Source organism: Panthera leo, chromosome A1, assembly GCF_018350215.1.
Source record: "Panthera leo isolate Ple1 chromosome A1, P.leo_Ple1_pat1.1, whole genome shotgun sequence".
NCBI lineage: Eukaryota > Metazoa > Chordata > Mammalia > Carnivora > Felidae > Panthera > Panthera leo.
This window is the reverse complement of record NC_056679.1, coordinates 142,056,900-142,083,166: the sequence shown is the minus strand read 5'-3', so window position 1 is coordinate 142,083,166 and position 26,267 is coordinate 142,056,900. Positions and strand designations below refer to the sequence as shown.

At 35.7% G+C, this 26,267-nt stretch overlaps 1 protein-coding gene across 8 annotated transcripts in view; it reads left to right on the top strand.

The window, feature by feature from the left end:
• Positions 1-26,267, top strand: part of AP3B1 (adaptor related protein complex 3 subunit beta 1) — a 261,344-nt gene that overhangs the window by 29,663 nt on the left and 205,414 nt on the right. For 6 of the 8 annotated variants that reach the window (XM_042941819.1, XM_042941809.1, XM_042941852.1 and 3 more), the window contains exons 2-3: positions 9,058-9,133; positions 18,567-18,641. In XM_042941819.1, the coding sequence (XP_042797753.1) occupies positions 9,058-9,133; positions 18,567-18,641 (151 nt within the window). Of the gene's footprint in view, positions 1-9,057; positions 9,134-16,777; positions 16,874-17,127; positions 17,204-18,566; positions 18,642-26,267 lie in introns of those variants that run through there. The other 2 variants (XM_042941830.1, XM_042941836.1) reach the window with 2 other exon arrangements.

The following is a 26,267-nucleotide window of genomic DNA, read 5'->3' as shown; positions in this document are numbered from 1 at the left end:
TAGCAAGTTATTTGTTACCTTTGTGAGAGAAGTTTTAATGCAGGAGTAAGAGAAAAAAAGATTACCAAGGATTGAAGAAGTGGAGGTAGCAATTGTAGACTATTCCTTTTTTAATTTTGTGGACAATATAGGAGGAGGAGTTCATATTTACTTGGATAATTTATACTTAAATTTTTTAGGGGGTTAATAGATGGATGATTAGGTAGTGGAGTTTTCTGTTTTCACTTATGTTTGTATTTATTAAGTGAATACTTTGTGCCAAAAACTGTACAGTGATCTGAGCGTCATCCAAGGGAAATATAAGCCCTAACTGGACTGAAAGTTCCAAAGCTTTCATATTTTGCACATAAATGTATTATGAAGGCCATTCCCTTTAGCTGCTTAGCACTAGAACAAAGTACATTCTGATAATTGTTTGCATCCGTTTTTTTTTTTTCTACATACCTGTTTATGTGTACAATGTAACACTTAAAAGTAGAAGCGTTTTTCATTTAAGTGGTTCTTAAAGCATGCAGAGGAGCCTGTGTAAAATTTTTTTGGCAGGGCTTGAAAAAGGCCCACCTTCCTCTCAAAATGTTAATTTGTCCTTTTGAGGACATACCTCCAACTGGAAATTGCTATTCTATATCATGTTTTCCAGTCCAACATTCCTGGATTCAATGTGTTGTTTCAGGTGTTGCTTTTTATGGTACATGAATTTTGGTGAGCGTTTTGAGAAAAAGAAGGTAATTGTATACTGCAGTGCTTGCAAACTGATGAAAGATGAAGGGCCTTTTTTTCAGTCCATGGATGGATCTTCTGTGAAATACAATAGAAAGTAAATTAGTAGAAAAATGGAATGAAAAAAAGCATGTAAAATGCAATCCCCCTTTTTTTATATTCAAAAGATAGGACTTTATACTGTTAAATTACTCTGTCAGATTTCTAACTTTGCTTGCTCTCAGTTTCTGTACATATCTCCTCCTGCGTTAGTAACAAAAATTTGTGGATTGGGGGCGCCTGGGTGGCTCAGTCGGTTAAGCGGCCGACTTCGGCTCAGGTCATGATCTCACGGTCCGTGGGTTCAAGCCCTGCGTCAGGCTCTGTGCTGAAAGCTCAGAGCCTGGAGCCTGTTTCAGATTCTGTGTCTCCCTCTCTCTGACCCTCCCCCATTCATGCTCTGTCTCTCTCTGTCTCAAAAATAAATAAATATTAAAAAAGAAAAATTAAAAAAAAAAAATTTGTGGATTGGTGATGGTTCTTGGACTGGATTTTCTTGGATCACACTTTCAGTAGCACAGATACACTGTATGATGCTACACAGATGTATTTTTCCCCCTCTCTGTTGTTTTTAAAAGGAGTGAAAGGTTTAAATGAGTTGTGGCTCATAGACTTTTAATTTTATTTATGTATTTTTAAAGTTTATTTATTTTTTCGGTGATCTCTGCACCCAACATGGGGCTCAGACTCATGACCCTGAGATCAAGAGTTGCATGCTCTTCTGGCTGAGCCAGCTGGGTGCCCCTGGATTAAAGATTTTTTTTTTTCTTTTTAGAAAAGAGGTAATTTATACTATGTAAAAAAGCTCTTTTACCTCCTAAGTTCTTATATGTAACTGGGTAAAATTTTGGTTTTTGATTATGGTTGATGTTTTTTACTGGTGCTGAGAGACTTTCTGATAATAATAAGATTTTCTTTAATTCCAGTCACATATTTTCTTTGAAACTATAAAAAACGTATTTGGAACATGAAAGGAAAAGTTATACCACTTACCACCACAAGATGTCACTTATGTAAAAATAAAGTTGGTATCCTAGTTCTCTAAGCTGGAAAGCTACAGGTCAATAATTAGTAAAGAACTAGATAAATAAAAAAAAATTTTTTTTTTTGAAACTAGCATTGATTTTTCAGCAGTCAGTGAAAATACTGCCAGTGCAGCGTTATTTGTATCAACTCTTTTAATGTTTAGAAAAAAGAATTTCTTAATGTCTAAGATTGATGCTGTAAGTGATACATATTAATAGGCCTCATTTGAATCCACATAAGGAAGGAGGTAGACCTAAAGTGATTCAGTACAAGTGTACATATTTGAGGGTAAATGAGGTATTATGGTAGTAACTCCCAAATCTACTGTTTTGGTGACAAGCAAAGAGGAATTTGAGAAGAAATCTGTAATTTATATCAGGATTTTCAATAGTTGTCGTGACATCTTTGTGAAGTTGAATATTACATCAGGTGGAAACAATGCTTGTGGCTTTGTTTCTGGTGGCTTTTCTCTGAACCTCAAACTATTAGCTATCTGCCCATGTTAACACAAAAGATACTTACATGTGTTGTTGAAGACTATGTTAAACATGAACAGCACAATCTTTGGCTTTAATGTTGAGATCTTGTTTTCTTTTTCTTGATTTGAAAGAGTGGGTCATTACCTAAAAATGGTTGGGAAGGGGACTTTGGCTTCTCAAGCTTAAAAGAAACAAACCAGGTTTCCAGTAGGCCATGAATAAAATTACTCAGAGGGTTGGAGAGTTTGTGTTGTTCTAAAAATAGACATTTTGTTATTCTTCATTCATTGCTCACTTCTCTAACACTGGTGGAGAATGGTGGAAAACTCTTGGGGAAAGGATAAGGGGGTCAGACACTGGAGAATGAATTTTCTTTTTTCATTTGGCACATGTTTATGTGATCACATTTTCATTCTATTTATTCCCTATCTAATTACTTCAGTTTGTTTGCTTTCTTACCCCTAATAAGGTTTTTAAGCTTTTTTGGGGGGGCGGGAGGGGTTTAGATTTTTCATTTATAAAAGTATATACATGGTTGTTGAATAAAATAGAAAACTAACAAAAAGTAGAAGGAAAAAACCTCTCATGCGGGGTTCTGTTATTTTTTCTCCCTTTTCAGTTACCTTTGCTGTGTGGAAGAGTGAGAAGTTTTAAGAAGGGGTTAGGCGTGCCTGGGTGGCTCAGTCAGTTAAGTGTCGAGCTTTGACTCAGGTCATCATGATCTCACGGTTGGTTCCTGAATTCAAGCCCCACATCAAGCTGTCTGCTTGTCAGTGCAGAAACTGCTTGTGACTTTCTGTCTTCCTCGCTCTCTGCCCCTCCCCTGTGCTCTGGAAAGTAAACATTAAAAAAAAAAGAAGGGATTCTAAATGTACTCTGGTGAATATATATAGTATTTTAAAATTTGGTAGTTGAATATCATCAGATATAGTTTTTATATATTGCCTTTTCTACTAGCATATTTCTAGGTGTATGTGTAATTAATTAATAGAGAAAAGTCTGTTTTTTAATTATTTAATTATTTAATTATTTTTGTATCCCACTAATGATCACCCATTGTATTTAATTTCATGAGCTGCTTGGAAAGGAACAATAATTTTTTTTTTCATAATAAATTTCATTGCTTCTCTTTTTGGAAAGAATATATATAGTAAAAATATATATATATATTATAATGCAGTGACAGAATGTCACAGACTGTGGCTTAAAAGACATTTATTTTCTCCCACTTTCTGGAGGCTAGAAGTCTAAGATCAAAGTGTTGGCAACTTTGATTTGTTTTGAGGCCTCTCTCTCTGGCTTGCAGATGGCCGCCTTCTTGCTGTGTTCTCACCTTGTCCTCCCTTGGTCTTTGTGTGTCTGTGTCCTAATCTGCTTTTACAAAGACATCAGCCGTGTTGGATTAAGTCCCGCTCATATTGGCCTCATTTTCTCTTTAAAAGCTCTGTTTCCAAATACCCACATTCTTTGGGGTTAGGGCTTTATAGGATTTTGGAAGGGACACAACTTAGCCTATAATAGCACCTGATTAATCATTCTTGTGAAGTGCTTACTGCCTACGTTAGGCTTAAATTTGTAAAATATGCAAAACCTAAAGTAATTTTGTGTCGGGCTTTCCATTTGTAGTTAAGGAAGCTCTTCTGATCTACTCTTAGGCCTCAAGATGAGATGAAAGGGCTTCTGATACTTTCTTTTTGGTATTTGAACTATTTCATGAAGGAGCCATGTAGAGTAAATTTGCTTTCTTTTTTTCTGCAGACTTTATTGTAAAAAGTATGAACGATTGCTAACCATAAACTAATAACTATTGCAGGTAGTTAAAATATGTAATAGTACAGTCTTAGTTTCCTGTCAGTTTCTTAGAGTCAGTTGAGAGGATTTTCCTTTGATGTGCTAAAATAATATTCAGTGATTTTTCTCCAAATAGGTGTATGCATTGTAGGTTTCTTTGGAGAACTCAGCATTTTATTTACACGTGTGAATAAAACATTATGAAAGTTTTTAATATCAACTTTGTGGAGATATAATTTGCATACAATAAGTTAACATAAAGATTGTAATTAAAAAAATTTTGTAATGTTTATTATTTTGAGAAAGAGAGAGAGAGAGAGAGAGAGAGTGAGCAAGCAGGGGAGGGACAGAGAGAGAGGGAGATACAGAATCCGAAGCAAGGTCCAGGCTCTGAGCTGTCAGCACGGAGCCTGATGTGGGGCTCGAACTTGCAGACCTTGAGATCATGCCCTGAGGTGAAGTCGGACGCTTAACCCACTGAGCCACCCAGGTGCCCCTAAAGATTGTAATTAGATGTTTTGATAGATGTATGCACCTGTTCAGTCACCACCACAGTTAAGAAGATACAGAACATTTCTGTCATCTTACAGAGTAAAATTTTCTTATGTTCCTCTGCTTTCCAGTTCTCACTCTACCCCATGACCCCAGGATACCACTGCTCTGCTTTCAGTCTCTACAGATTAGTTTGCTTTTTCTATAATTTTAAATGACTTAAATCATGCTTTTTTGTGTCTGACTTCTTTCACTCAGAGTAATGATTGTGAGAATTCATCCACCTTGTTGCATGTATCAGTAATTAATTTGTTTTCATTGCTGGGTAGTATTCCAGTGGCTGGCCATTAAGTCACATTTAACTGATGAACATTTATATTTTTTCCAGTTTTTTACTATTATGAATAAAGCTGCTGTGAATATTCATGTAAGTCATTATGTGGAAATATGTTTTTATCTTTCTGGGGAGTGGAATGAGTAGGTCATATGATTCTTAAATTTTTAAGAATTGCCTAACTTTTCCAAAGTGGGTTTTGTTTTTTTTTTTTTTACATTCCCACCAGCAATACATGAGAGTTCTAATTGCTCCAGAGCCTTGACAACATTTGTTATTGTCAGTCTCTTAATTTCAGCTGTTCTAATGGATGTGTAGTGATATTTCATTTAATATGCATTTACCTGATAATTAATGATCTTAAGTATTTTTTCATGGGCTTACTGGCATTCCTGTTCTTTTGTGAAATGTCTGTTCACATAATTTCACCCATTCATTTGTTTTTAAAAATATTTTGTTTTTAAATTCTCTCTTCACCCAATGTGGGGTCCAAACTTAAAACCCCAAGAGTGAGAGCTCCACCAGCTGAGCCAGCCAGATGCCCCTTGATCACCCATTCTTTTTTTTACCTTTCATTTTTGATTGGCTTGTTTCTTTTCTTACAAAAGAGTCATAATTGTTATGTAACTGGTTTATTATTTAAAAAATTTTTTTTTTTTTTTAATTTATTTTTGGGACAGAGAGAGACAGAGCATGAACGGGGGAGGGGCAGAGAGAGAGGGAGACACAGAATCAGAAACAGGCTCCAGGCTCCGAGCCATCAGCCCAGAGCCTGACGCGGGCTCGAACTCACGGACCGCGAGATCGTGACCTGGCTGAAGTCGGACGCTTAACCGACTGCGCCACCCAGGCGCCCCTAAAAAAATTTTTTTAATGTTTACTTATTTTTGAGAGAGAGAGAGAGTGTGTGAGTTGGGTAAGAACAGAGAGAGAGAGAGAGGGAGACACAGAATCTGAAGCAGGCTCCAGGCTCTGAGAGGTCAGCACAGGGCCTCATATGGGGCTCGAACCCAGAAACCACGGGATCATGACCTTAGCCAAAGTTGGACACTTAACCAACTGAGCTACCCAGGTGCCCCTATAACTATTTTTTAAGATTAAACTTTAGACTTTGAAATGTGGATTCCATATGCAGTTAAAAGAAATAATGCAAAGATAATCTGTGTACCCTTTGCCCAGTTTTCCTCAATGGTAAACTATATAGTATAATATCACAGCCAGGATGTTGACACTGATACAATCCACCATTCGTGTCCAGATTCCGCAATTTTACTTGTATTTATTTGTGTGTGTGTGTGTGTGTGTGTGTGTGTGTGTGTGTGAAAGAGAGAGAAAGAGAGAGAGAGATCTATTCTGTTTTGTGACTTGTGTAGTTGTCATAATAGTAAAGATACGTAATGGTTCCGTCACTGCAGGAATCTCTTTTGTTGCCCTTTTATATCCTTCCTTCCCTTTCTTGTTCTTAACCCACAGCAGCCACTAACCTTTCTCCACTTCTCTAATTTTGTTATTTTTTTTAAATATGAAATTTATTGTCAAATTGGTTTCCATACAACACCCAGTGCTCATCCCAACAGGTGCCCTCCTCATTGCCCATCACCCACTTTCCCCTCCCTCCCATCCCCCATCAACCCTCAGTTTATTCCCAGTTTTTAAGAGTCTCTTATAGTTTGCCTCCCTCACTAACTTTTTTATCCCCTTCTCCTCCCCCATGGTCCTCTGTTAAGTTTCTCAGGATCCACATAAGAGTGAAAACCTATGGTATCTGTCTTTCTCTGTATGGCTTATTTCACTTAGCATCACACTCTCCAGTTCCATCCACGTTGCTACAAAGGGCTATATTTCATTCTTTCTCATTGCCACGTAGTATTCCATTGTGTATATAAACCACAATTTCTTTATCCATCCATCATTTGATGGTCACTTAGGCTCTTTCCATAATTTGGCTATTGTTGAGAGTGCTGCATAAACATTGGGGTACAAGTGTCCCTATGCATCAGTACTCCTGTATCCCTTGGGTAAATTCCTAGCAGTGCTATTGCTGGGTCATAGGGTAGGTCTATTTTTAATTTTCTGAGGAACCTCCACACTGCTTTCCAGAGCGGCTGCACCAATTTGCATTCCCACCAACAGTGCAAGAGGGTTCCCGTTTCTCCACATCCTCTCCAGCATCTATAGTCTCCTGATTTGTTCATTTTAGCCACTCTGACTGGCGTAAGGTGGTATCTCAGTGTGGTTTTGATTTGCTTTTCCCTGATGAGGAGCGACGTTGAGCATCTTTTCATGTGCCTGTTGGCCATCTTCAAGAGTGTTATATAAATGGAGTCATACAGTACGTAACCTTTTAGAATTAACTTTTCTCACTCAGCATATTTCTGTGGAGATTAATCAGAGTTGTCTTGTGTATCAGTAGTTTATTGTTACTGCTGAGTGGTATTCCATGCTATGGATATACCACAGTTTGTTGAAATATTTATCCATTGATGGACATCTGTGTTGTTTCCATTTTGGCTGATAGGAATAAAAGCTGCTGTGAATACTTCTGTGCAGGTTACAAAAATTTTTTTTAACATTTATTAATTTATGAGAGAGTGTGAGTGGGGGAGGGGCAGAGTGAGAGAGAGAGAGAGAGAGAGAGAGAGAGAGAGACAGGATCTGAAGCAAGTTCTAGGCTCTGAGCTGTCAGCACAGAGCTGGAAGCAGGGCTTGAACTCACAGACCGCAAGATCATGACCTGAGCTGAAGTTTAATGCTTAACCAGTTGAGCTACCCAGGTGCCCCTTGTGTGCAGGTTTTGTGTATTAATTTCCATTTCCCAAGGATAAATACCCAAGAGTGAAATTACTTGGTTGTATGAGAATTCCAGGGTTCTATAAAACTGCCAAACTGCCTAGTGGCTGTAACCCTTTTAAATTCTGCCCCCCCCACCCGCCGGCAGTATATAAGTGGTCCATTTCCTCTGTGACATCGCTATCATTAGGTGTTGTTACTATTCTTTTTATTTTAGATGAGAGCCATTTTGATACATGTGTAGTGATATTTTGCTGTGGTTTTAATTTGCCTTTCTCTAATAGCTAATGAAGTTGGTTATCTTTAAATGTACTTTTTGGCATTTCTGTGTCTCCTTCAGTGAATTGTTTGTCGACGTCTGTATTAGTTTGCTGCAACTGCCATAACAAAATACCACAGACTGAGTGGCTTGATTGACAGAAATTTAATTCTTACTGTTCTAGAGGCTAGAAGTCTACCGTCAGACTATAGGCATGTTTGGTTTCTCCTCAGGGCTCTCTCCTTGGCTTACAGATGTCTGCCTTCTCTCTTTGTCCTCACGTTGTCCTGTCCTACAATCCAGAAGGCTGACAGACTGCCTTCATTTTGTTCCTTTTCTCCCTTTTAATCCAAGCTGGCAGTGTCTCTGACATATAATTCCATTTCTGTTCCTGGCTTTTGTTATGACATCTGAATATATTCATGAGTGGTACCTGTGATCTCTTAATCAAGTAATTTTCCAGCCACACTTTTGAAAAAAGGTCTGAAGACGCATTCTTAATACTCTACAATATGGATAGGCTGAAAAATTTCCAAATCTTCAAATTCTAGTTCTTTTTGCTTAACAGTTCCTTTAGTTTATCTTTCTCATTTCACTGTAAACATCAAGGAAAAATCATGCTGTGCCTTTAATACTTTACTTAGAAATCTCCTTAGCTAAATATCCAAGTTCATCACTTTCAACTTCCACTTTTCATATGACATTGGAAGAAAATTGAGACAAGAATTACCTTTCATCCAGTTCCCAATAACTGCTCATTTCCATCTGAGATCTCATCATAATCACTTTTAACATCGTACTCCTACTAACGTATTTTATTTTGAGAGAGTGAGAGTGAGAGAGACAGAGAGGAGAGAGAGGGAGAGCAGGTGTGTGGGAGGGGCAGAGGAAGAAGGAGAGAGAATTTCAAGCAGGTTCCATGCTCAGTACAGAGCCTGATGCAGGGGCTTGATGTCACGAACTGTGAAATCTTGACCTGAGCCCAAATCAAGAGTCAGACACTTAACCAAGTGAGCCACCGAGGTATCCTGCTCATTATTGTTTCTAATTCTTAAGAAATGATATATTTTAATAGGTTTATAATGTACAAGATTGAAATAGAGATTTTTTTCTTTTCTTTTGTATAGGAATGAAGATCTAAAGCAAATGTTGGAGAGCAACAAAGATTCTGCTAAATTGGATGCTATGAAACGGATTGTTGGGGTAGGTAAAGTAGATCATTTTAATATTGGAAAATGGACACGTAGTGATTATTTTAAGTATGTATTAAATAATATATTAAAACATCCCATTTCCCTTTAATATTTGCTTAGTATAGCCTGTGTAAAATGTTTTGGAAGAAGTTTGGAGTGTCACAATTCAGAAACTTGAGTTTTAATTCCTTTTTTCTGAGTTCTTATTTCCCTGTCTCTAATATCAAGATATTTCTCCTGAGGTAGGAAAAGCTAATCATTTTGAAGACAAAATAAGATTATGTACAACAATATTTTGACTTCCCACAAAGAGGGATACTAATTAACTAAAGGATTTTTTTTTGTCATTTAAAGGCCTGAAAATTCTAAGCATTTTTTTTTTTTTTTGGTTGTCAAATTCCATTACTATCAATAGCAAAATTATTTTTGAAATTTGATTAGGATAATATGGAATTTATATTTTAACCTTCTTCCTTTCATCCCTCTTTCCTTGTCTTTCAGTAACATTGTATTTATATTTTGTAGTTTTTATTCTAGAAATCTTGTACATTCCTTATTCCTTGTTAGATTAATTTGTGTATTTTTAAATCTTGGTGGCCGTTATGAATGGTCCCCTTCATTATATTCTTAATATTAATTATTACTGGTGTATAGGAAAATAAGTGACTTTTCTTTGTTATGCATCTGGTCTTTTCAGTTAACTCTCTTCTTAGCTCTAACTGTTCTTCAGATTCTAAGTTTGGATTTTCCGGGTAGAAAATTACATTGTTTGGAAGTTATGAGAGATTTATATTTTATTTTCAAATATTTTAAACTAATTTTTATATGAAAAAAAAGCCTACTGTGATCTGTATTGGAATTGGATTAACTCTGTAGATCAATTTTGGGAGAATTAACTTTTTTTTTTTTTAATTTTTACTTATTTTTGGGAGAGGGAGATAGTGCACAAATGGGAGAGGGGTAGTGAGAGAGGGAGACGCAGAATCTGAAGCAGGCTCCAGGCCTTCATCTGTCAGCACAGAGTCCGATGAGGGTCTCGAACCCATGAACTGCAAGATTATGACCTGAGTCAAAGTCAGACGCTTAACCGACTGAGCCACCCAGGTGCCCCGAAAGAATTAACATTTTTACAGTATTTTGCCGTATGACCCATGATCATGATTCTGTTTCTTCACTTGTTCAGGTCATCTTTAATTTCTTTCAACAACGTATTATAGTTTTTAGTGTTACATTTTATTTATTTATTTATTTATTTATTTATTTATTTATTTATTTATTTAAATTTACATCCAAATTAGTATATAGTGCAACAGTGATTTCAGGAGTAGATTCCTTAGTGCCCCTTACTCATGTAGCCCATCTCGCCTCCCACAACCCCTCCAGTAACCCGTAGTTTGTTCTCCATATTTATGAGTCTCTTCTGTTTTGTCCCCCTCCCCTGTTTTTATATTATTTTTGTTTCCCTTCCCTTATGTTCATCTGTTTGTCTCTTAAAGTCTTCATATGAGTGAAGTCATATGATTTTTGTCTTTCTCTGACTAATTTCACTTAGCATAATACCCTGAAGTTCCATTCACATAGCTGCAAATGGCAAGATTTCATTCTTTTTTTTTTAATGTTTATTTATTTTTGAAACAGAGAGAGACAGATGGGGGAGGGTCAGAGAGAGGGGGACACAGAATCTGAAGCAGGGTCCAGGCTCTGAGCTGTCAGCACAGAGCCTGACGCGGGGCTCGAACTCACAGACCGTGAGATCATGACCTGAGCCGAAGTCGGACGTTTAACCGACTGAGCCACCCAGGCGCCCCTACATCTTCTTTATCCATTCATCCATCGATGGACATTTGGGCTCTTTCCATACTTTGGCTATTATTGATAGTGCTGCTATAAACACGGGGGTGCATGTGTCCCTTTGAAACAGCACACCTGTATCCCTTGGATAAATGCCTCGTAGTGCAATTGCTAGGTCATAGGGTAGTTCTATTTTTAGTTTTTTGAGGAACCTCCATACTGTTTTCCAGAGTGGCTGCACCAGCTTGCATTCCCATAGTGTTACATTTTAAGTTCTATTATTTTGTTAATACTTTTTTAAATATCTTGTGTTTTTGATGCTATTGAATGATATATTTCAATTTTCAATCAACAATTATTTTTTACTAACTTCCCCTTTTGTTAAGTAACTAATAGTTATTTTACTTTGAATTTTTCCCACTGAGCTATTATAGCAATCATTTGTTCACCTTTACTTTTGTCCAGTTTTTAATATTTCTAGGTAGCACCACAGTTCTATGTGGAACCTTACTCAAACATTTGAAATATTTTCTGTTCATGTAAGTGTGTATCATTTCAAAACATCTTTTGGCTAGAAGTAGTTCACTGGAGTCAGTCGGTTAGAATTTTGTATTGGCTTTAAAGTTTCTTATATTTTCTTAAAGTAATTTTTAAAGTTTAAATTTCTCTTTATATTTATATTCCATGAGCCCTGAAAATGGGGTTTGTCACTTTATACGATTGCAGAGTAGTTTTAAGCTCTTTTGATCATAGTTAGAAACATTTCTAAATTTATTCTGCTAAAATTTTAAATGTTGGGTATTTTACCAAGTTTTTTTCTCAAATACATCAAAGTGTTAGCAGTGCACATCTGACTGTCTTTCGTACTTGGTAGTCCTATGATTCAGTAGAGAATTTTTTCAGCAATATCTACCAGTGTGAAACCATGATGGTAGTCACAGTTTATTTTATTATCTTTCTTTGGTAATATCTGAGACTTACTTAGTATCATGGGGTAATGTTTCCAGTGTTTGATATGTTGAATAAAGTCTCATGTATGCCAAAGCATTCCTAGAGGGAAAAAACCACCTACTTCAAAATCTTGTGGTCACCTCTCACACAGCGAGACTCAAGTTGAAGAACTCATACATTATTTTTCTTAATATTTCTGGAAAATACCTGTCTTGTGTTTATAGCATATGTCCATGTTTTATGTTGGCTTGGTGAAATGTGGTGAACTAGGAGACTTTGAAATGTATTGTTTCATATAGTGAATTTAGAAATAAGTTTTTTAGCTAAAATACTGATGAGTTGTCCTTGGAGGAATGGAATATTTGTAATGAAATCTGTGGTGTATTGAATCTTTCATATATTTTCTTTTGGTAAGTGTTAAATGTTGAAGGTTTTTCTCAGATTAGTTTACTTGTCTTTGTAGTTATGGGATAATGAGCAAATCTGAACCTTTCTTTGATACGATTCTTAAAATGCCAAGGTAAAATTACTGATATATGTGATTTTCATAGCCATTCATCTTACAGGGTATTTGGTTGGATAGTACTGACCTTAAGAAAAATAAAAGTAATTTCAAAGTTCCCTATGTTTTTGTAAATATTTTTGAAAAGATCTTAAACTAAATACAAGTGGTACATTATTATTGTTGGATAATTGAGAAAATCCATGTAAGAAAAAGAAACTAATAATGTGTTCATGTATGATAAACATTTTTGGTGTAAACTTTTCTAGACATTGTTCATTCCTCTCTTCTTTCCTTTAACAAAAATGTTTCAGTTGTATGTGTGCCTTGAAAGATTCATCTTGTGCGTGATGCTGGCATCTTGTTGTTCTTGGGTTGGAAATTGCTTAAAGGGCCAAGATTTTTCTGCCATGTTGATATACCTCAGGACCAGTTCCATAAGCAGGTCTGTGTTTTTACTAGCGATATAATACCTTAGTGAGTTTTCTGTCAATTTTGCTCCACTGTTACTTCATGGAATATAAATCAAGGATCAGTTCATTTTCTATTTCTTCATTTATTCTAGGTTGCTGATTTTTAAGAGCTGGAATTGGGTCTGAGACTCTGTAAGATCTACCTTTCTTGCTTCCTTCCCCACCATCCTTCCCTCCATTCGTTCCTTCCTTGTAAATTAACCAGTATTTATAAAATCAAAAATTTTGAACTTTTTAAAATAAACCATCTTTGTTACTGTGAAAAATGAAGCCAGTTAAAATTTAGAAAAGCACAATTTTTCCTCTTTTTTTCCCTGAGTTTAAAAAATTAATGTGGATTTTTAGGTCTAGATAATTACTCATTATTTATAAAAAAACATAAGCAACATGAAAGTCAATCATAACAATACACCACATTAACAGAATGAAGAGGAAAAACCCACAAGATCATCTCAATTGGTAGAGAAAAAGAATTTGGCCAAATTTAACACTCATGATAAAGCACTGAACAAACTAGGACTGGAAGGAAACTACCTCAACATGTTAGAGGCCATTTATGAAAAACCCACAGCTAACATCATAGTCAGCAGTGAAAGACTGAAAGGTTTTCTTCAATAAGGAAAAAGATAAGGATGCCTGCTTTTGTCTCTTCTGTTCAATATACTATTGAAAGTTTTAGCCAGAGCAATTAGGCGAGAAAAAGAAATAAAAGGCACCCAAATTGCAAAGGAAGAACTAAAATTATCTTTATTCACAGACAACATGATTTCATATTTAGAAAACTAAATATTTTATGGAAAGTTTTAAAACTAATAAATGTATTGAGCAAAGTTGCGATATACAAAATCGTTACATAACAATTACTTGCGTCTATATACTCTGACAATGAACAATTCAAGAAAGATACTAAGACAATAGTCCTATTTACAGTAGCATTAAAAAGAATACAATACCAGAAATAAACTAAGGGGGCAAAGACTTGTACCTTGAGAACTGCAAAATGTTGCTGACAGAAATTAGAGAAGACACAAATAAATGGAAGGGCATCCTATGTTCATGGATTAAAAGACTTAATATTTTTAAGATGTCAGTATCAAAGCGATCTACATATTCAGTGTAATTACTATAAAAATTCCAGTGATATTATTTGCAAAAAAAAAGGAAAATCTATCCTAAAATTCATATAGACCCTGAATAACCAAAATAGTCTTGAACAAATTTATAAGTCTCACACTTGCTGGTCTGAAAACTTATTCCAAAGCTACAGTAATCAAAACAACGTGGAACTGTCACAAAGACATATATACCCAACAGAGCATGCAGAAGTAAACCCTTAACTATGTGGTCAAATGATTTTTGACAAGAGTGCAAGACTGTTCAATGGTGAAATTATAGTCTTCAACAAATGGTGCTGGGAAACTAGATACCACCTGCAAGAAAATGAATTTAGACCCCTACCTCATACTATATATAAAACAAGGCAAAATTAATCAAAGACCTAAATGTTAGAGGTAAAAATGTAAAACTTATAGAAGAAAACATAGGGCAGAAACTTCATGACATGAGATTTGTCAGAGGTTTCTTAGATACAAACCAAAAAATGAGCAACAAAAGAAAAAAAGGATAATTAGGGCTGTATCAAAATTAAAATCTTTGTGCATCATATGATACCACAACATTGTGATGAGACAAGCCTCAGAATGGGAAAAAAATATTTTCAAATATGTAAAAAGCCATCCCCCCAACATATAGAAAGGGGTTCTCCTATATCCACTTATTCCCCAGGTAGAAACTAATAGGTAGTTTTTTTACTAAAGTATCTTAAGTGAACTACATCATGTAGAAATTTGTTGAAATTTCTATCATATCTGAAATAATCTGGTATCTTTTTTATCGTATCTGAAATACAGTACATCCTGGATTGACTCAACAGCAAAATAAGTATAAGAGAAAAAAGAGCCAGAAGCTGAAGACAGATCATTAGAACTTAGTTGGTTTGAAGAATAGATTAATAAAAGGAAAAGAACTGAACATAGCCTCAGGGTTTTGTTGGATAATATCAAAAGATCTAACAAATATGTCCAAAAGGAGGAGAGAGATTGGGCAGTAAAAATATTTGAAGAAATAATGGCTGGAAACTACCCAAATGAATGAATGACATAAACTTATAGATGAAAAGTTCACTGAATCCCAATTAGGATAAACCCAAAGAAAACCATGCCTAAACACATAGCAATTAAACTGTAGAAGACCAAAAATAAAGAAATAATCTTGACAGTACCTGGAAAAACAATGATACATTACATACAAGGATCAGTGATTTTAATAACATCAGAAACCATGGCAGCCAGAAGTCAGTGGAACATCTTTAAAGTACTGAAAGAAAATAGAGGTGATACTTGAACAACACAGATTTGAATTTCAAGGGTCCATTTATACGTGTTATATTTAGAGTACTGTGCTGTAAATGTATTTTCTCTTCCTTATCTTTTTTTCTCATAATTTTCTTAATATTTTCTCTAGTTTATTGTAAGAAGAGTACAGTATATAGTATATGTAACATACAGAATATATGTTAATCAACTGTTTATGTTATCTGAAGGGTTTCTGTTCAAAAGTAGGTTATTAGTAGTTAATTTGTGGGAGGAGTCAAAAGTTATACATGGATGTTCGAATCTGCAGGGGATTGGTACCCCTAACCCCTGCATTGTTCAAGGGTCCACTGTATTTGGCAAGCATAAAGGCCTAATTTTATTCTTCTTAAGTTATACATGTCTGAGAGGTTTTAAATAGGTGTAGATATATAGGATAGCATAATACAAAGGCTAGCAGGGAGGTGGGATTAAAAGGGCCTGTCTGGTTGTAAGGTTTCTACATTTTATTTGACCTGGTATAATATCAAATCTAAGTAGACTGTGAAAGGTTTGTTGAATCTTGATTTGTCCATCTAATAATCCCTAGAAGAACCACTAAACGTTCTTCAAGAAGATATAAACAAAAAATCAATGTAAACATTAAAATACCAAATACTAACAAGTTCCCAAATAATGGGAATGACAGAGGTCAGTCAAACAAAACACACACAGTAAACAGAAAACAGATAATAAAATTGTAGACGTGGGGGCACCTGGGTGGCTCAATTGGTTGAGTATCTGACTTTGGCTCAGGTCATCATCTCATGGTTTGTGAGTTTGAGCCCTGCATCGAGCTCTGTGCTGTTAGCCCGGAGCCCACTTTAGCTCCTCTACCCCCCTCTCTCTTTGCCCCTCCCCTACTTGCTGTGTCTCTTTCAAAATATATAAATAAACTTAAAAAAAATTGTAGACCTGAATCTAACGACACCAGTAATTATATTAAATGTGAGTGATCTTAAGTCACCAACTAAAAGAGATTGTCAGATTGGATGAAAATGTTAAGATGCAACTGTATGTTCTGTAGGAGAAACCCATTTTTAATATAAAGACATAGATTAAAAATACAAGGATGGGAAATATATACTATGAAAACACTTTAAAACATAAAAGAGCAGCTACCACCGCCACCCTGGCACTTTCCATTTCTCATACAGTCCTTTATTTTTTTCCATAGTACTCTATTTTACCATCTCACACATTGTATTTATTTATTGTTCCTAGCCCCCATTAGAAGGTAAGCTCCACTGGGCAAGGTGTATCCCCAAGGCCTACAGTACTCCTTGGCATGTAGTGTCCTTTCAGCAAATATTTGTTGAATGAATTTGACTGTAGGGTTTTTTTCTTCCCTCATCTATTAACATCTTTTTGAATAACCTTTTGTAGAACAGTTAGGGAATCCTTGGAATAGGACATAATAGGACAGAATCTTCAACTTCAGGTATTCATTGAATAACTGAAGGCATGGGCCCAAAAACATTTGTTCTCTCTTTCCTTATTTTACAGATGAGGAAACTGAGGGAGGTGTAAAAATCATAATAAAGATGTTTTAGCTGCATTATTTGTGAACCTTCTGTAATATGCAGTAGGTTTCACAGAATATTCAAATCATAATGTGACAGGTAAGGAAACAGAATATGAAAGGATTAGCTTATATTGGAGTGTTTTTAAGCTGTTATGTAGAAAGATCTTATTGAAAAATTGCTAACTGGGATTTGAATGCTTAAAATATCACATAGTATATAATAAAACTTTTGTCATGATTTTATAAAACTAATACCTTCCATCTTTTTTAAGATAGTTTTTACATATGGTGTATAATTCATGAAGAATCCCTTTCCAGAAAATGATCCTGTTGTTAAACTTTATTTTGTAGCTACCAAAGTGTAGACTATTAAACGACATAAAGAAGATATATTCCGAGAATGAGAGTGAAGGAAATGAGGATACAGGTAGACATAAAACTACAGTAAATAGAAATAAAACAGCACAAATGAAGAGTGTGAGTTTAAAAATTTTAGAGGAAATTAGAATTGGACAACAATGTGGGCCAGGTATTTTTGGGTGGCTCTAGGGAGGGAGAATGATTAGAATTTTAGAGAATTGTGAAAAGTAAAAAGAATTGACTTGGGGGTGTGATAAGGCATAGAGTAGCCAGAGAATGTTCTGGTAGTGAGTAGGTCAGTTTACTTTGATAATAGTGTTGGTGTAGAACAATAATTGTTGCTGTGCTCAAGAGGGATGTTGTAAATTGTGAGGGCATTTAATATTAAGTGAAATAGTTTGGACTTTTAGGCAGCCAAGGGCTTTTGAAATCTTTGAGAGGGGCTGACATGTACACAGTAGTGTTTTAAGCATGTGAAACTGTCAGTGTGGTACATTATGAACAGGAGCAGGAGACTGTTGGAAAAGACCTTTGTGAGATGATGTTGACCTATTTTAGGATAGTAACAGCGAGAAAGGATTAATGTGATAGTACAAAGAAATCACAACAGGACCTAGTTACTCTGTACATGTGGGAAGAGACCAGAATAAATTTGTGGTTTCTGGTATCTGGGAAAATTGGTGGAAATAGGAAGTTCTAGCATGAATGCTATTTTATCATGAAAAATGAGTTTGGTTTTAGCAAGTTTGAGATGAGGGAGACTTCTAATGATGTCCAGTTACAGAAGTGTAACTAGGACCCAGAGTTAGGGCTAGAGTTTGGGGAATTGATCCCTATAGTGTGAGAGTTAAGTCATGAGGGTGAATGAAATGTTACGAGTTTCAGAGATTGTAGAATAGTGTAGCCTGAAAAGATGGTGATATACAGAACTTAGCGGGCAGAGGAGAGGACTTGGTGAAGAGAACTTTGAAATGTAATGGTTGGAGATAGGGAAACCTATGAAATGAAAGCCAAGGGGGAAATAGTTTGTCCACAATAACGTTTATTCCCCGCCACCCCCATTGCCAATGTATAACTTTAATATAAGAGCTTGGAAACTAAAGAACAGTACAAATATTTTTAAAGTATTTACAGACTCATTAGCCAGAGAAAACTATCGTAAATGTTTTATTGTATGTCTTGAACTACTATATATTTCTAATGTGTCTGTGTATTTGTATATTTATATTGATACTCAAGACTTTATTTGTTCTTTGATACTGATAATTGGGATAAGTAAAATGATTCAAAAAGACTTCAGCTTGTGAATTCCATAGCTTATTTGCTGATTCAATTTTCTAAATATTTAATGTATGTAGAATTTATGTTTTATTTTCAAATGACTAATTTATAAAAGATTTCAACTCTAATACTCCACTTTTATTCTTCAGATGATTGCAAAAGGGAAAAATGCATCTGAACTGTTTCCTGCTGTTGTGAAGAATGTGGCCAGTAAAAATATTGAGGTATTGTTTTGATTCATAATTTTCATAATTCTTTCTGTTGTAAAAGAATCATATACTTTTTGTTACTTTGAAATGTGACATAAGATCCTTAAGTATCACTAGATTTCTTTTGCTCTAAGTAAAATGTTCATAGTCTTAAATAGAATAAACAGTATTTGGATTTTTGGATGGGGAATGTGAAAAATAAATTGAAATTAATTCACCTGGGTGAATGATGGTAACTTGTATATTCGTAGAAGCCAGTTGAGTTGGTGTTCTGCTCTTGGGACTTAATATTAGGATAGCACATATCCAGGGGCACCTGGGTTAGCGTCCAACTCTTGGTTTTGACTCAGGTCATGATCTCATGGTTAGTGAGTTTGAGCCTTGGGTCAGACACCATGCTGACAGTGCAGAACCTGCTTGGGGTTCTCCTCCCTTCTCTCTTTGTTCCTACCCCACTCATGCTCTCTCAAAATAAATAAATAAACTTAAAAAAAAAAAAAAGCACATGTCCATTGAAATAGACCTAAGTTCATTCAGTAGTAGGATAGTGTTTGAACCCAAGTATTATCACTCCAAATCTAGGGCTCTTTTTGAAACATGGTACACCCTGCCTCTGTACAGTAGGAGGTGAGCAGAAGGCAGGATGTAGTGTGAGCCTTTGAGTGCTTGTCTCTGTGTAGGTTTACACGTGGTGTTTGAATCAGGAATTCAAAGCACTTTGAGGCCAAGGTAATGTTGGGTCAAATGGACTCGTGACTTTTGATAGAGTGCAAAAGAAAAATATGAGCTAATGTAGAAGCCATTGAGTAAGATGAGTAGGATGAAGAGTTCAGTGAAGGGGATGAGAGATTGATCTGAGCAAACGGCTTGTATTTCAAAACAATAGAAGGTAGGAATGAAGAGAATTAATGACCACATCTCTCATGGATTTCACTGTCAACTGATGTAGGTAGTGATTGGAGGATCATGTTTACTCAGTAGGAAGTAGTGATATATACATGAGAATGAAAATGCCAGCACACATGGTGCTTCTTTGCCTGTTGCCAACAGTTTGAGGAATATGCTTAGTTCTCTTTTTGAGTCTGGAAAGTTTGGTAGGAGTAGCGGTCTTCACTGAAGAATATTTTCAAGGTCTAAGTGTCATCAGAGCAGATGTTTTAGGTAGAGATAGGTAGATTATAAGAAATAGAAATTAAGGATGTAAGGGAGTTTTTCACTTTTAATCAACATTATAACCTTTCATATATACTTTGAAAACCTTATGACAGTAAATTTCCACTTTCTCCTTCCTACCTTTTCCTAAGTTATCATACATTTTACTTCTAAATAATGCTAAAATCGCCGAAAAATATATGGTTATTATTTTTGCTTTTTAAAAGTCATTTTTCTTTGAAATATAGTTAACATGCCATAAACTTTTAAAGTGGGCCATTCAGTGATTTACCAAATTGTACAACCATCACTGCCATTTCCTTCTTCTGTATTTTTATCACCTCAAAAAGTAATCCTGCTTTCATCTGCAGTCACTCCTTGTGCCCCCAGCCCTAGGCAACTATGAATCTACTTTCTGTCTCTATGGATTTGCCTCTTTTGGGCATAAATGAAGTTGTACGGGGCGTGACTTTTGTATCTGGCTTCTTTCACTTAGCATAATGTTTTCGAAGTCCACCCATGTTGTAGTGTACATCAATACCTCATTTCTCTTTATTGCTGAATAATATTCTGTTGTATGGACATACTGAATTTTGTGTATTCATTCACCAGTGACATTTTGGTTGTTTCCACTTTTTAGCTATCATGAATAGTACTAAACACTTTGTACAAGTTTGTGTGTGTACCTATGTGTTCACTTCTCTCGTATGTGTACCTTGGAGTGATATTTCTGGTTACTGTGATATGGTTACTGTATGGTTTTTTGAGGACTTGCCAAACTCTTTTGCACAGCGCTGCACCATTTTACATTTCCATTGATACTGTATGTGAGTTATAATTTCTCCACATCCTCACCAATACTAATTTTTCTTTTTTGAAAAAAAATTGCTGTCTTTTAGATTAGAGTTATGCTAAAGGGTATGAAGTGGAATCGCATTACTGCTTTTGCAATTTGGATTCACATTTCTCTAATAAAAAACTGTTGATTGTCTCTTGGCCAGTTCTGCATCTTCTTTGAAAAAATGTCTGTTCAGATCTTTTTACCGTTTTATAATTGGGTTTTCTTTCTGTTGTTTATTGTTAGAGTTCTTTATATATTCTGAATACTAGATTCTTATCTGTTATCAAATTTGCAAATATTTTCTCCCATTCTGTGGATTATCTTTTCATTTTCTTGATTGTGTCCTTTGAAGCACAGACATTGTAAATTTTCATGAATTCCACTTCTGTTTTTTCTTTGTTTCCTTATGCCTTGGGTGTCGTATCTAAGAAATGGATGCTTAATCCAAGGTCATGAAGATTTATATTTGTCTTTTTTCCTAACAGTTTGTAGATTTAACTTTTATATATAGGGCTGTGATCCATTTTGAGTCTCCATGCAATCACTGATCTGCTTTTGGTTACGACTTTTGTCATTTTTAGAATTTCTTATAAATTAAACCGTACAGTATGATGTCTCTAGAGTTTTAGTCCTTATTTTTTAAATGTTTTATTCATTCATTCATTCATTCATTCATTCATTCATATTTGAGAGAGAGAGAGAGAGGGAGGGAGGGGCAGAGGGAGAATCAGAATCTGAAGCAGGCTTCAGGCTCTCAGCTGTCAGCAAAGAACCTGGTGCAGGGCTTGAACCCGAACCTCGAGATCCTGACCTGAGCCGAAGTTGGATGCTTAATCAACTGAGCCACCCAGGGGCCCTGAATTTGACTCCTTTTACCTTCAAATCTGAGATTCATCTGTACTATTTCATGTATTCCCATTTTGTTCCTTTTTTGCTGTAATCTGATATTTTTACAATTTTCAAATTTACCTTTTGAAATACACCTGAATAAAATGCTGTATGTGGTCATGTATTTTAATTTTTAATTTTTCTTGTATTTTAATTTTGTTTAACTTTTTCTTTTCTAATAACCTAGGGATAGATAAGTTGCATTGTCTGGGAAATGTATATTTAATTTTTTTTTAAGTTTATTAATTTATTTTGAGAGGGAGAGAGTGCAAGAGCAAGCAGGGGAGCGGTACCCAGAGAGGGAGAGAGAGGCTCTCAAGCAGGCCCTGTGTTGCTGGAAACCACGAACCGTGACATCATAACCTGAGCCAAAATCAAGAGCCAGGTGTTCAACCAACTGAACCACCCAGGTGCCCCTGTATATTTAGTTTTTAGGAAATAGTGTCATAGAGTTTTCCAAAGTGGCTGTATCATTTGCATTTCCACCAGCAATTGTATGGGAGTTCCAGTTGGTTCACATCCCTTCCAACACTTGACCTTATTAGACTCTAACATTAGCCACTTTGGTAGCTGTATAATGGTATTTCATTGTGCGTGTATTTGTATTTTCTTTTTTTTTTTCCTTTAAATGTTCATTTATTTTTGAGAGGGGGGATGGGGGAGAGGGAAACAGAGGATCTAAAGCGGGTTCTTTGCTGACAACGCCCGATGTGGGTCTTGAACTCAACGGTGAGTTTATGACCTGATCTGAAGTCAGACCCTTAACTGACTGAGCCACCCAGGCGCCCCTACATTTTCCTATATTTAGTGCCGTTGAACATCTTTTCATGATTTATTGGTTAGTCATATCTCTTCTAAAATGTCTGTTCATATCTTTTTTGTTTTATTATTAAAGTGTAAGAATTCTGGTTCTAGGCTTCTGTCAGATAGATGGTTATTTATTATTATTTATTTTCTCTTGGTCTGTGGCTTGCCTTTTTGTTTTCTTAATATCTTTTAAAAAACAAACATTTGATTTTGATAAAGTCCATTTTATCTTGTTTTTTTCTCAGTTGTACCTCATGGTTTTTGGTGACCTTTTTAAGAGATCTTTGTCTAACCTAATGTCAAAGATTTTTCCTGGTGTGTTCTAAAAGTTTAATAGTTGTAGCTATTATATTTAGGTCAATGATCCATGTTTGGATCCAGTGTCCATAGGTCTGTGATCCATAGGTTCGATGATTCACTGGGAGGACTCATAAGACTTAGGATATAGTCATACTCATAGCTATGATTTATTACAATGAAAGGTACATAATAAAATCAGTCCCTGAAAGAGGTGCTTGTGGTAAAGTCAAGAGGAAACCAGATGCAAGCTTCCAAGTATCTTTCTCCAGTGATTTTCCCAGTGATAATCAATTCCTCCAGCATCAATTGTGACAAAAAGTGTGAGGTGTTGTCCACTAGGAGAGCTCATTAGTGATTCAGTGCCCAGGTCTTTTACTGGGGGGCTGTTCATGGAGGCATTAACTGCCTAGCATGTACCAAAATTCCAAACTCCCTTAAAAAAAAGCAAATGTTGAGCATAAACCATATTGTTTGTAAACCACCCTTATCAGGGAATTGTGGGAATACCCCTAAAATTCAAGTTCCCAGATCCCAGTCAGTGCCAGCTTTGAAAGCAGACTTTCTAAGGATAGCATTCTTTGGCCTGCTTTATTAACTTTTTCCTGCACAGCACATTTCAAATTAGACTTTGTGTGTGATGTGAGGTAAGTAAGGTTCAAGATTTATTTATTGATTTTTCTGGGTATTCATTTGTTCTGGTATCACTTTTAAGAAGATTCTGTCTTTTCCCCCTTGAATTGCCTTGCTACTTCTGTGAAAAATTCTTGATCATATAAGTGCAAGTGTGTTTCTGGACTCTTTTCTTTTCCGTTGATCTATTTGCCATACCACACTGCCTTGTTCACTGGATAGTCACGTTGTAAGTCTTGAAGTCAGGTAGTGTAAGCACTCCAGCCTGGTTTTGTTTTTTTAACCTTTTTTTGGCTAGTCTGGGTCTTTTGTCTTTTTATGTAAGTGTTAAAATTAGCGTGTCAGTTTCCTCAAAAGCCTGTTAGGACTGATTTTGTTTGCATTGAATTTATAGATCAAATTTGGGGAAAATTGCTGTCTTTACCATATTAAGTCTTCCAGTCCACAAATGTGGTCTTCTATAATTTCCTTTTGCAGTATTTTATAGTTTTGGTATTCAAGTTTTGCATGTATTTTAAATTTGTTTTTTAGTAGTTTTGAAAGCTGTTTTGTTTATTTTTTTAAAGTTCATTTATTTTGAGGGGCACCTGGGTGGCTCAGTTGGTTGAGTGTCCAACTCTTGATCTTGGCCCAGGTCATGATCTCGTTCGTGGTTTGTGAGTTCCAGCCCCGCATCGGACTCTGTTGATGGTGCGGAGGCTGCTTGTGATTCTCTCTCTCTCCCCCCCACCACCTCTCTGCCCCTTTGGTGTGTGTGCCCTCTCTCTCTCTCAAAAGAAATAAACCTAAAAACTATATAAAATTTGTTTTTAAGGTTATTCATTTTGAGAGAGAGTGAGTGAGGGAGGAGTGGAGAGAGATGAAGGGGTGGGGAGAGAGAGAGGAGAGAGAGAAAGAGAGAGAGACAGAGAGAGAGACAGAGAGAGAGAGAGAATTCTAAGCAGGCTCTACACTGTCAGTGCTGAGCCTGATACAGGGGGAGGGGGCCACTTGAACTCATGAACTGTGAGATCATGACCTGAGCCCAAATCAAGAGTTTGATGCTTAACCGACTGAGCCACCCAGGCACCCCTGAAGGCTATTTTAAACAACATTGTCTTTTTTATTTCATTTCCCAATTGGTTATTGCTAGCATAAAGAATTGATTTTTGTATATTGATCTTGTGTTGTGTCTTTGCTAAATTCACTTATTAGCTCTGATAGCTATTTTATAGATTTCTTAGGCTTTGTTACATAAAGGATCATATCATGTACAAATGTAATTTTACTTTTCTATTCTTTTTTCTTCTTGTCATATTACATTGAGTACACCGTACATTACAGTATTGAATAAAAGTGATGAGAATAGTTATCCTTGCCTTGTTTCTCATGTAGAAAGCACTGTGCCTTTTTATCTTTGAATATGATATTAGCTATAGGTTTTTTTTGCAGCTGTCTGTAATCATGTTGAGGAAGTTCTTTCTATCCATAGTTTGCTGAAAGTTTTTATAGCAAATGAGTTTTGAATTTTTCCAAGTGCTTTTTCTGTAACTTTTGACATTATATGATTTTTCTCTATTCTCTTGATAGTGGTAAATGACTAGGATTGATTTTTCACTAGTTAAACCTTTTTATTCCTGGGGTAGGTCCCTCATGGTCGTCTTATGTTAAATCTTTATATTGTTAGAATTGGTTTGCCATCTTTTTATTAAGGAGTTTTGCGTCTATATGTTATTGCGTCTATATGTATTTTACTTGCAGTGGCTTTTGTTTTGATATCAGGGTAATCAGGTTAATACTGGCTTTGTAAAATGAGTTGGGATGTATTTCTCCTTTGCTGTCTCAAAGAGTATGTGTAGAATTATTTTATCCTAATATGGTATTATTTTATCCTTAGTGTGAAGTCAAGTGTGCTTGGAGTTTATTTTATAGGAAGGTTTTAAATTATGAGTTCAAATTGTTTATTTGGTATAAACCACTGTGGGAAATAGTTAAAACTCATCAGACTTGGGTTGCTCAAACCCCGTACATTCCCCCAAAAGATACATTTTCATGACTGCTCGTTGTCTGGCTTGGTCAAACTGAGCTGTTGGGCTGTTCTGATAAAAGTGTTTTATCACTTTTTGGTAAACACCTGCTTTTTCTTTTCCTGTTCTGGAGCTTTAGTTACTGATCTCTTACGTAGTGATGACAATATGTGTAGTTGTACAGGATCTACATGACTGATCCCTAATAAATACTTTGGATAGTCTTTCTTTGTCAAGTTTCCCTGGTTGGTGGCATTTTGTACATGTTGTCATACATTGTTGCTGAAGGAATTAAGCAGGTCTTATGTGACTCCACTGTTAGGATTCTTGGAAGCTTGTGCCTGGTGTCCTCTGGACTTCACCCCATGTACCTTTTCCTTCTGCTGATCTTACTATGTATTCCTTTGCTGTAATGAATCATAACCCTGAGTATGACAACTTTTCTGAGTGCTATAAACCCTTCTAGCCAGTCATCCAACCTGAAGATGGTCTTGGTGGATCGCCAACACAGGGCTATTTAGCTTTTCTATTTCTTCTTGGATCTCTGTTAGTAATTTGTCAGTCAAGAAATTTATCCATTTCATCCGGGTTGTCAGTTTAGTAACATGAAATTGTTAAAAATATTCCCTTAGTATTTTTTTAATGTCTGTACCTTCTGCAGTGATATTTATTCTTCCTGATAATTGGTAGTTTTTGTCTTCTCTTTTTCTTGATCAAATTAGAGGCTTATCAATTGTATTGACCTTTTGAAAAACAGCTTTTAGTTTTATCCATTTACTTTTTTCTGTTTTGTATGTCATTGATTTTTTTAAATGATTATTGACTTTTGTATTTATCTTTTATACTTCAGATTTATACATAATTTGGGGTTCCTTTTTAATATTAAAAATTAATTTACCGACAATTATTTTGTCAGTCTTTGAACATGAACATGGTTATGTTTTCCTTGAAGTGGGAAAAAACACAAAAACTGAAATATATGAATGTCCTTTAGCTGTATAAAATTCACCTAAGAAA